The sequence below is a fragment of the Thalassophryne amazonica genome, chromosome 9 (genome assembly GCF_902500255.1).
Source record: "Thalassophryne amazonica chromosome 9, fThaAma1.1, whole genome shotgun sequence".
NCBI lineage: Eukaryota > Metazoa > Chordata > Actinopteri > Batrachoidiformes > Batrachoididae > Thalassophryne > Thalassophryne amazonica.
Window position 1 is genome coordinate 59,016,726 of NC_047111.1, and position 12,610 is coordinate 59,029,335.

Below are 12,610 nucleotides of genomic sequence, written 5' to 3' on the forward strand. Positions count from 1 at the left end.
AAATCAAGAAAAACAAATTGTGGCAGTCAGTAACGGTTACTTTTTTAGACCAAGCAGAGGGAAAAAAATATGGGCTCACTCAATTCTGAGGAATAAATTATGGAATCACCCTGTAAATTTCATATAGTCATATTCAGTGATAAATCTCAAATCTGCATCTGCATTGGGCAAGGTGATGATGCTGGAACTTTTGTTTGGTGCCGTTCCAATGAGATTTATAAAGATGACTGCCTGAAGAGAACATGTAAATTTCCACAGTCATTGATGATATGGGGCTGCATGTCAGGTAAAGGCACTGGGGAGATGGCTGTCATTACATCATCAATAAATGCACAAGTTTACGTTGATATTTTGGACACTTTTCTTATCCCATCAATTGAAAGGATGTTTGGGGATGATGAAATCATTTTTCAAGATGATAATGCATCTTGCCATAGAGCAAAAACTGAAAACATTCCTTGCAAAAAGACACATAGGGTCAATGTCATGGCCTGCAAATAGTCCGGATCTTAATCCAATTGAAAATCTTTGGTGGAAGTTGAAGAAAATGGTCCATGACAAGGCTCCAACCTGCAAAGCTGATCTGGCAACAGCAATCAGAGAAAGTTGGAGCCAGATTGATGAAGAGTACTGTTTGTCACTCATTAAGTCCATGCCTCAGAGACTGCAAGCTGTTATAAAAGCCAGAGGTGGTGCAACAAAATACTAGTGATGTGTTGGAGCGTTCTTTTGTTTTTCATGATTCCATCATTTTTTCCTCAGAATTTAGTGAGCCCATATTTTTTCCCTCTGCTTGGTCTAAAAAAGTAACCGTTGCTGACTGCCACAATTTTTTTTTCCTGATTTCTTATAGTGTTTCTTAAAGCCAGAAAGTTGCCATTTGAAATGACTTTAGTTTTGTGTCATGTCTGTGATCTGCTTTTTTTTACAAAATTAAACAACTGAATGAACATCCTCCGAGGCCGGTGATTCCATAATTATTGCCAGGGGTTGTACAAAACCACTTAATTAAATGCTTTGCTAAACTTTAGTTAGTCTGACAACAGAGGGGCTGCATCACTACTCTTAGCTTCATAGTGGAGTAGAGCAGAGAAGGATTTTCTTTCACCAAAACAGATCAAATCCAGGCTTGCATCTCAGATGTACCTTCTGGCAGTTTGTAGCTATATCAGTTTATCATGAAGATGGCTAACTGGTGATACAAAATGCAAAGCTTGCACTGTGCATAATTTCTCCAATCACAGCCACATAAGCCCATAACTTCTCCTGGGTTGTCTGGGTGTCTTGGTGGCTTTCCTCACTCTTCTTCTTCTTGCACAGTCACTCAGGTTTTTGAGAACTGTCTACTCCATGGAGATTTACCATAAAGTGCCATACTGTTTGTATGTCTTTGTCTTCTTCTTCTTCTTTGACTTTCGGCTGTTCCTGTTAGGGGTCGCCACAGCAGATCAGTCGTTTCCATCTCGCCCTGTCCTTTGTAACTTCCTCTGTCACACCAACTACCTGCATGTCCTCCTACAACACATCCAAAAACCTCCTCTTTGGCCTCCCTCTTCACCTCCTGCCTGGTGGCTCCATCCTCAGCATCCTTCTCCCTATATACCCTGGGTCCCTCCTCTGCACATGTCCAAACCATCTCAATCTTGTCTCTCTGACTTTGTCTGCAAACCGTCCCACCTGAGCTATCCCTCTGATATGTTCATTCCTAATCTTGTCTATTCTCGTCACTTCCGAAGAGAATCTCAACATCTTCAGCTCTGCCACCTCCAGCTCTGCCTCCTGTCTTTTTGTTAGTGCCACCGTCTCCAAATCGTACAACATAGCTGGTCTCACTACTGTCTTGTAAACTTTACCTTTCACTCTTCCTGATATTCTTCGGTCACAAATCACTCCTGCCACCTTTCTACACCCACTCCACCCTGCCTGCACTCTCTTCTTCACCTCTTTACCACATTCTCTAGTACTTTGAACAGTTGACCCCAAATATTTAAACTCATCTACTTTCACCACTTCTACTCCTTGTAACTGCACTATTCCACTTTCTCTCTCCCATTCACACACATGTACATCCTACAAACAACCATCCTATGCTGTCTAACGACACTCTCTCCTGCCACCACCTTACAGTCTCTGATTTCTTTTAGCTTGCATTTCCTATAAAGAATGTAGTCCACCTGTGTGCACCTTTCTCCACTCTTATATGTTACCCTGTGCTCCTCCCTTTTCTTAAAGTAGGTGTTCACCACAGCCATTTCCATCCTTTTTGCAAAATCAACTACTATCTGTCCTTCCCCATTCCTATCCTTGATACCATATCTACCCATTACTTCTTCATCACCTCTGTTCCCTTCACCAACATGTCCGTTGAAGTCTGCTCCTATCACCACTCTTTTGTGCTTGGGCACACTCTCCACCACCTCATCTAACACACTCCAGAAATCATCTTTCTCCTTCATCTCACAACCTACCTGTGGGGCATATGCACTGATGATATTCATCATCACCCCTTCAATTTCCAACTTCACACTCATCACCCTATCAGACACTCGCTTAACCTCCAACACACGTTTAACGTACTCTTCCTTTAAAATGACCCCAACACCATTTCTCTTCCTGTCCTCACCATGGTACAACAACTTGTACCCACCGCCGATGCTCCTGCTCTTAGTCCCTTCCACTTGGTCTCTTGCACACACAATATGTCTACCTTTCTCCTCTCCATCATATCAGCCAGCTCTCTCCTTTTACCAGTCATACTACCAACATTCAATGTCCCCACTCTTATTTCCACCCTTCTAGTTTTCTTCTTCTCCCGCTGTTTGTGGAACATTTTCCTCCTCTTCTTCGTCGTCTTCTCCCAGCAGTAGCCCAATTTCCACCGGCACCCTGTTGGGCAACAGCACCGGTGGCAGATGTTGTTAACCCGGGCCTCAACTGATCCGGTGTGGAAATTCGATTCTTAGTCTGCATATTTGGGTTGGCTTGTTTTACGGCGGATGCCCTTCCTGATGCAACCCTCCTCATTTATCTGGGCTTGGGACCGGCACTCAGAATGTACTGGCTGCACACCCCATGTGGCTGAGTTATTTGTATGGCTTTGTAATTAATGTAAATAAAGTCCAAGACATATTCATTGGCAGCTTTACCATCAGAGATCCTCGTCCACAACCACCACAAAAGACTCCAAGTTGGGTCATTCCATATGAAATCATCCAAAACAAGGGCAAGTCCCAGTTTTATGGTTTTAGAATTGCCTGGTTTTGATATATTTTGTAGCTCATGTTAAGAATGGTCTTGGCAGCAGCTCAGTATCTTGTTTCGTTTAGATTCTATGGGGGTTTGAATAAGGGGGCGTGTCCATGTTAACCCTCTATGTTCTCAAATGAAAGGTCTTCATTGGAACTTCAACCAACATCTAACAAAGAGGCCTGATGGGAAAACAAGTGCCCTCTTTATTGGTAATCTTCAGTTTTCAGTTTAATCAGAATGTATGTGACATGGATCATTCTTAAAAACACATGTTTTTAAGAATGATCCCTGTCACAAGCAAACCTATGCAAGGTGAGTCTGAAGTCAACATTAAGGAAAAATTCCATCCATATGATTAATAACCTCCTTTGCATGAACTTAAGTTAGTACTTATGTACAGCTCGCTACACGTTAGTTACTGTGCTTTGTTTATTCAGTGATACAGACATTGTTTATAATGTATGTGTATGTATGTGCAATGTATGTGTATACATGCTGGATGGATTTCAGAATGGCTATCGTATGATATATTTCCTGTACATTTATGTACATTTTCATGTACATTTTGATTAAGCTGAAAATTACCAATAAAGAGGGCATTTGTTTTCCCATCAGGCATCTTTGTTAGATGTTGGTACCAGGTTTAATTTGAAGTTCCAATGAAGATCTTTCATTTGAGACCAACAAAAAAAAATCAGAAGTTGCCTACATGCCCAAAAGGGGGCGCCAAAGGAACATATTTGGTAAAAATAGCTGGACAAGGGTTAATTTTGGGCAAAATCTGAGGACATTGTGGTGGTGTTCTTTGCAATCCAAGAAAGCCTAACATTAGTACTACCAACATGCCAAACAGCATTTTTTACATGACAAGGCAAATATGGTTAAATGCACATCAAAGTCAGCACACTTTCGGAACATTTTTTTAAATTCCATTTTTTGGTAATTAATGGCGTGGCCCCCAGGGGGTTAATTTCTTTCTTTCATTTTACATACACTTTAAGACGGAATAAACAAATTCTGAAAATATCGAGTTAATATCTTTTCTAGTTTTTGATTTATGGCCAAGTAAACATGGTCACAAACGGAACACAGAGGGTTAACACGGACATGCCCCCTTTTTAAAACCTCCATAGAATCAAAACAAAACAAGATATTGAGCTGCCGCCAAGACCGTTCTTCTTCTCTCAACACTGGCTGCAAAATATATTAAAACCAGGCAATTCTAAAACCATGAAACTGTGACCTTTGGTGATTTCATATGGAATGAACCAGCTGTCGTTGATTTTAAAGGGGCAATGCACAGTATTAAGAACAGGGGTATGTAAACTTTGGATCAGGGTCATTTGGGTCGTTCTCTTGTCATTTTAATTTAAAAAGAGGAAACACAGTTGTTTGACAATAAATGGCTTCACCCAACCACTAACCATGAGTGAAAAAAGTTTTTGTGTTGTCATTCATAATCTCTTAAAAATGGCCAAAAAAGCAAAAATTCTGCCAGGGTATGTAAACGTTTGAACACAACTGTATCTTTTATAATTTTTTTCCCCCTCCACATCTGAAAGGGCGGTGCCCCAGTGCCTCTGGGCCAGCCGCCACGGTCTTCAGAGATGCGCACACATATACATATATATTACACACACAAACACACACACACACACACACTCTTAATAGGGCTGGAAAGGCAAGATTTCATGAGAATGGACATGATTTAAGCATGACTTAAATCATCTTAAGTCATGTTAATCATCTTAAGTCTTCTTCCTGCACTTTGGACATTGTTCCAGGTCATTTGTTTAAAGATGTTTTTCAGTGTATTGGTCCATACATTGCTGAACTTGTGAACGCTTCTCTATCAAGTGGCTGTTTTCCGTCAGCTCTTAAACATGCTGTAGTCCAGCCGCTCATCAAAAAGAACAATCTTGACCCAAATGTGTTGTCCAACTATAGACCGATCTCTAAATTGCCATTTGTGTCTAAAGTCTTAGAGAAAGCTGTTTATGACCAATTGCAGGCTTATCTGGATCTTATTGTAATAGGGGAGAAGTTTCAATCTGGTTTTAAATTAAGACACAGTACTGAAACAGCCCTTTTAAAAGTTTTCAATGACCTTCTTTTAACTGTTGATGCTCGGAACTCTGCGGTTCTTCTGCTTTTAGATTTATCTGCAGCCTTTGACACAGTGGACCACAGTGTCCTTGTGACTCAGCTTGAGACGCACATAGGTATTAAGGGTTCAGCGCTAAATTGGTTTCGGTCCTATCTTTCCAACAGAAGTTTTTCTGTTAATGTAGGACAGTACTCTTCCTCTGTGTCTCCTCTTAAATATGGCGTGCCCCAGGGCTCAATTTTAGCACCACTTCTCTTTGCTTTGTACATGATCCCTCTTGGGTCTGTTTTTAAAAAGCACAAAGTCTGTTTTCATTGTTTTGCAGACGACATTCAGATTTACCTTCCTGTAATTTCGTGTGATACCCAGGCTGCTGTAAAAATAGTACAGGACTGTCTAAATGATTGCAAGTCTGGATGAGAGCTAATTTTCTGAATCTTAATAAAAATAAAACTGAGATTTTAGTGTTCGGGCAAAGTAAAACCCTCTACAAGGACAAGACAGTGTTATTGGTCCTCTGTCCACTTTTTGCCGCCCTTTTGTAAAAAATCTAGGGGTGATAGTTGACCCATTGTTCAGATTTGATAAGCACATCAGCTCTGTCATCAGGGCCAGCTTCTTTCAGCTGAGGACTCTTTCCAAGATTAAATCTTATTTTACTCGAGTTGATTTTGAAAGAGCTATCCATGCATTTATAACGTCACGTCTGGATTATTGTAATGCTCTCTATGTTGGGCTGGACCAGCGCTCCCTACAGTGCCTGCAGAGTGTACAGAATGCTGCAGCCCGCCTTTTGACTAAAACAAAGAAGCATGAGCACATCACCCCTGTGCTCTGCACCTTACACTGGCTCCCTGTCTTCTTTCGTGTTAAATATAAAGTTTTGCTGATTGTTTTTAAGTGTCTGCACTGTATAGGCCCGATGTATCTGAGTGAGCTCTTGCAGCCGTACACTCCACGTAGGGCTCTGATGTCAGCTGACCAGCTTCTCCTGGCTGTTCCTAAAGCCAGGCTTAAATCTAGAGGTGATAGAGCCTTTTCTGTGGCAGCACCACGACTCTGGAACGATCTTCCGCTGACTGTCAGGTCCTCAGAGTCTGTGGGACAGTTTAAGTCCAGACTGAAAACTCATCTCTTCTCCCTGGCTTTCAACACTGGCTAAGTAGGGTATGCTTTGCTCTGCTATTTTGCTCTGTATTTTTAGATTATTTATTTATTTTATTCCTTTCCTTTAATATTTTACACTTTTGTATTGCTATTATTGTGAAGCACTTTGGTCAGCTGCAGCTGTGTTTTAAATGTGCTATATAAATAAATTTGAATTTGAAGCCGCTGCACACAAACACGTACCTCAAGCGTTTATCATTGCCGCGTGTGGTCTGTTAACGGCCGTACGCTCTAAAACTCTCTAAATGTTTGTTTTTATCAAAATACACAAAGTGCTGCTACAAAATAGCTTTTTTCCATTGTTTCCTGGATGAACCTTATCTGTGACAAAATGTTGCAACAGAAGTCAGGAACATGCATACACACAGGAGTCATATGTGTATTTACACAAAGCTGCTAATTACTTTTATTACAAACTGTTTTACAATGTGCATTCAGCTTGTGTTTTTCGTGTGTGTGTGGGTGGGTGCGCACGCACATGCATTTTTATTTATTTATTTTTGATGGCTCAGTTAGCTGCTGTCCACCCAACAGCACCTTTCTGAAAGATATATATATTGTCTGTCCTTTCCCAGTCATAGAAACTCCAGTAAAAGGTGTTAATTGTTTGATGTTGCTGGTATGATGTCAGAATGACATTTATGTCTAGTTTAGCAACATGCCACTCAACATAAATTAATAAATTTAAAATAATTAGCACCCGGTACACATGATACAACATGTGGTTGGGACTCTCTGGTGGCTGCAACCAATGGAAAAAGCACCATATAATTCAGTTTTAAAAGGAATTTGAGTTTAATCATGCCCATCATTGACTGCAAAACATACATTAAGCCATGTGAGTGTTTTGTATCCAGCCTCCTAGACCGGAAATAACGCTAGTATGAGACTTTCTGGTCTTATACCTTTTCTATACAGTAAGATTCAGGTGGATTCAGCCAACAATACATTAAAGATTGCAGGTAAATGGAAATTAAAGGTCAACAGCATAATTGAAGACAAAGAGTGGGAGAAGTCCTGGGTTTCTCCGCAGAAATGCTTAAGCAACCCAAGTTGGAAAACATTTGGTTGGAAGTTGAGAATTTCTTTTAAAAACATTATTAGCAATGTCCATCTATGACAATAAATCTAATCCCCTCTGTTGAAGAGATCCCATTGACTGAGAGGTGAGAGATTGAGATGGTCCTATACTGAGGGTTGACAGAGAGAATATATAAAAGAAGTAAGTGTATTACTGAACCAAGACATCCCTTTTAATCCATATCAGTTCATTTTTGACAATTTACCTCAAAAGGGATTGTGGATAAAATAAATTGCATATACTCCGTATTCTTCTGTTCATGACCCCAGAAATGGTTACAATAAACTGGCCTCAACATCCTCTATCTACCTTGGAACAAAAGACCCAAAGATGCAAGGAGTTAGGGAAAATAGATCTTCAAGAGTGGGCAGCACAGATGCTTATTCATCAGCATTGTCACCTTACAGCAAGAAGGTCCTGAGATCTCGTCCCACCTGGTCCTTTCTATGTGAAGTTTGCATGTTCTCCCGGTGTTTGCTTGGATCCCCTCCAGGTGCGCCGGCTTCCTCCCATTTCCAAACACATGCAGGTTAGGTGAATTGGGAACTTTTAAATTGGCTGTAAGTATGGAATGTCTTGGTTCTGCTAGGATAGTCTCCAGCTTCTCTGTGACCCTTAACTGGAATAAGCAGGTGTACAAAATTAACAAATCACTCTTCAAGAGAGCATCTCCAGGTGAACATTTGCTTTGAAAAATGGTCTCTTGTCATAGTTTGGCTTGCAAAATGATTTTTTTCTGCAAACGCCCCATTGGATAGTTTGGGTGTCAGTGTGAGAGTATGTGCAACTTTTTGTACTGTCAGCTGTTTATATTCCCACTTCTTTTGCTACACCAATAGATTTATGTAAAATCTTGAGGCTTTTTGTCAAGGAATATCTTTTAATAAATGCTGTAAATAGGGAATGTAATGAGCAGCAGACTTCTTGATTTTGGTTTGTATTCCTCATGTACATCAAGAAAATTTTGATAAAATTGAATTCAAGCCACAAAAAAGGATATTGCAGAGACTTTAAATGAGAACATACTGTAACCCAGCTGCCTACTTGGCAACCCACCCCCAAATATTCTCTCTTCACTCCAGGACAGAGACATGACCCACCAGCAGAGCCCCTGTGGGGACAGCATGGTGGGGTTTGGTGATGGAGGCAAGGATGTGGAGGGCTGTGTGGATCAGCTCATGGGTCTGGGTGAATGTGAGACGGTCTATGGTAACTCTGCATTTGAACAGTGGGACTCATACTGGGAAGACCTCACCAGGTACTAGATTATTTTGTTTTGTTCCAGAGGTTATTTTATTTTTAATGTGATGGTCAGTCTCTCTCTCTCTCTCTCTCTCTCTCTCTCTGAGTGTGTGGTTGTCTGTCTGTCTATCTATCGATGGATTGATCCATCGATAGATAGATATTTGCAGCAGTTCACTTTTTCCACATTTTGTTATGCTACAGCCTTATTCCAAAATGGATGAAATTCTTTTTTTTTCTCAAAATTCTACCCACAATACCCCATCATTTTTGAGGTTTTTGTAAATTTATAAAAAAAAAATAAAAAAAAAAGAAATTACATGTACATAAGTATTCTCAGCCTTTGTCGTGAAGCTTGAAATTGAGTTCAGGTGCATCCTGTTTCCACTGATCATCCTTGAGATGTTTCGACAGCTTAATTTGACTCCAACTGAGGCAAATTCATTTGATTGGACATGATTTGGAAAGACACACACCTGTGTGTGTACAAGGTCCCACAGTTGCCAGTGCATGTCAGAGCATAAACTAAGCAGGAAGTCAAAGGAATTGCCTGTAGACCTATGAGACAGGATTGTCTCGAGGCACAAATCTGAAGAAGGGTACAGAAACAGGTCTGCTACTTTGAAGCAATAAGCACAGTGGCTTCCATCATCTGTAAAGGAAGACATTTGGATCCACCAGGACTCTTCTAGAGCTGGTCGCCTGTCTAAACTGAGCGATCGGGGGAGAAGGGCCTTAGTCAGTGAGATGATCAAGAACACGATGGTCACTCTGTCAGAGCTGCATCATTCCTCTGTGGAGAGAGGAGAACCTTCCAGAAGGACAACCATCTCTGCTGCAATCCACCAATCAGGTCTGTATGGTAGAGTGGTCAGACGGAAGACACTCCTTAGTAAAAGCCACATGGCAGCCTGCCTGGAGTTTGCCAAAAGACACCTGAAAGACTCTCATACCATGAGAAACAAAATTCTCTGGTCTGATGAGAAAAAGATTGAACGCTTTGGTGTGAATGCCTGGCGTCATGTTTGGAGGAAACCAGGCACCATCCCTATGGTGAAGCATGGTGGTGGCTGCTGTGCGGATGTTTTTCAGCGGCAGGAATTTGGACACTAGTCAGGATTGAGGGAAAGATGAATGCAGCAATGTACAGAGACATCCTGAATGAAAATCTGCTCCAGAGCGCTCTTGAACTCGGACTGAGGCGACGGCCCAGTCTGAGCCCAGACCTGAATCTGATTGAACATCTCTGGAGAGATCTGAAAATGGCTGTGCATTGATGCTTCACATCCAACCTGATGGAGCTTGATAAGTGCTGCACAGAGGAATGGACAAAACTGCCCAAAGATTGTGCCAAGCTTGTGGCATCATATTCAACAAGACTTGAGGCTGTAATTGCTGCCAAACGTACATCAACAAAGTATTGAGTAAAGGGTGTGAATACTTATGTGCATGCAATTATGTGTATGTGAGGATTAAACAACGTGAAGCCGTGCATTATACGGTTTGAATGCACGACGTGGAGTCTAAAACACCACAACGCGAAGAGGAGTGGTGTTACTCTGCCAAGTGCATTCAAACCGTATAATGTACAGCTTTGAGTTGTTTAATCCGCTTATACCATGGTCCCACACAGTGAGCTAACACACAAATATTTATTACCTCTGCCAAGGAGGTTATGTTTTCGGTCGCGTCCGTTTGTTGGTTGGTTGGTTTGTTAGCAGGATTACTCAAAAAATCCTCAACGGATTTTAATGAAATTTTTACCAGGGGTGTATCTTGGCCTAACTTAGAACTCATTAAATTTTTGGTAATGATCCGGAACACGATCCGGAGCCAGTAATGTTTTTAAGGATTCTTTATCATTGCAGGATAGGGCCAATTTCAACATTTTTGAATCTAACTTCATGAAGACGGGTCACAAAGACTGAACAAAAATTAAGTTACGACACAACAATTCAGCATTTGTTTCTCCTCATTGAATAAACTTATTAGAAAATAAAAAACTTGTGTAGTTCATGCAGTTTCTCTTTATAAATACATTTGCTGAAGATCGAAGGATTTAACCACTGAATCTGAAACATGACGGTAGATGCGTGAAACAACGTGGAATAAGTCTCTTTGCCAAAGGGTATTCCATGTAACGTCAGTGACCCTATGGCCTTGACCCTAGGTTTGCGCTCTCCGAGTGCTTCTAGTTTAAGTTAACTTTTATCTTGTTCTCTTCTTCTTTCCCGTCTTCAATCTTGTCCAATTCATCCAGTGTTAAAACTTTATGTCGTTGCTTTTGCTGTTCTTCTCGTTTGCTCTCCTACTCTTTCCATTCCTCAAACGTTTTATTTTGGCCAAAAATATTACAATTCACTTGGAAATCCATGTTTTATCACGTTTCTGTCATTCACCTGTCAAAACACAGCTGATCTGCACCAACTGATTTGCATGTTGCTATGGTGACGGCCAGAGTGGGGTGATATTACAGTGACTTAACTCGCCGAACTACGTGTGCGTACACATGAAAATAATGCACCAGTGTGACATAGAATGCTCACTGACCATGGTGTGTGTGTGTGTGTGTGTGTGTGTGTGTGTGCGTGCGCATATCAATCAATCAATTTTATTTATATAGCGCCAAATCACAACAAACAGTTGCCCCAAGGTGCTTTATATTGTAAGGCAAGGCCATACAATAATTACGTAAAAACCCCAAAGGTCAAAACGACCCCCTGTGAGCAAGCACTTGGTGACAGTGGGAAGGAAAAACTCCCTTTTAACAGGAAGAAACCTCCAGCAGTACCAGACTCAGGGAGGGGCAGTCTTCTGCTGGGACTGGTTGGGGCTGAGGGAGAGAACCAGGAAAAAGACATGCTGTGGAGGGGAGCAGAGATCAATCACTAATGATTAAATGCAGAGTAGTGCATACAGAGCAAAAAGAGAAAGAAACACTCAGTGCATTATGGGAACCCCCCAGCAGTCTAAGTCTATAGCAGCATAACTAAGGGATGGTTCAGGGTCACCTGATCCAGCCCTAACTATAAGCTTTAGCAAAAAGGAAAGTTTTAAGCCTAATCTTAAAAGTAGAGAGGGTGTCTGTCTCCCTGATCTGAATTGGGAGCTGGTTCCACAGGAGAGGAGCCTGAAAGCTGAAGGCTCTGCCTCCCATTCTACTCTTACAAACCCTAGGAACTACAAGTAAGCCTGCAGTCTGAGCGAAGCGCTCTATTGGGGTGATATGGTACTATGAGGTCCCTAAGATAAGAAGGGACCTGATTATTCAAAACCTTATAAGTAAGAAGAAGAATTTTAAATTCTATTCTAGAATTAACAGGAAGCCAATGAAGAGAGGCCAATATGGGTGAGATATGCTCTCTCCTTCTAGTCCCCGTCAGTACTCTAGCTGCAGCATTTTGAATTAACTGAAGGCTTTTCAGGGAACTTTTAGGACATCCTGATAATAATGAATTACAATAGTCCAGCCTAGAGGAAATAAATGCATGAATTAGTTTTTCAGCATCACTCTGAGACAAGACCTTTCTAATTTTAGAGATATTGGGTAAATGCAAAAAAGCAGTCTTACATATTTGTTTAATATGCGCTTTGAATGACATATCCTGATCAAAAATGACTCCAAGATTTCTCACAGTATTACTAGAGGTCAGGGTAATGCCATCCAGAGTAAGGATCTGGTTAGACACCATGTTTCTAAGATTTGTGGGGCCAAGTACAATAACTTCAGTTTTATCTGAGTTTAAAAGCAGGAAATTAGAGGT

The 12,610-nt window shown here is 41.1% G+C and overlaps 1 protein-coding gene across 1 annotated transcript in view; it reads left to right on the plus strand.

The window, feature by feature from the left end:
• Positions 1 to 12,610, plus strand: part of crebrf (creb3 regulatory factor) — a 69,634-nt gene that overhangs the window by 38,874 nt on the left and 18,150 nt on the right. Inside the window, exon 4 of the mRNA XM_034178125.1 lies at positions 8,687 to 8,862. Within this exon, the coding sequence (XP_034034016.1) occupies positions 8,687 to 8,862 (176 nt within the window). The remainder of the gene's footprint in view (positions 1 to 8,686; positions 8,863 to 12,610) is intronic.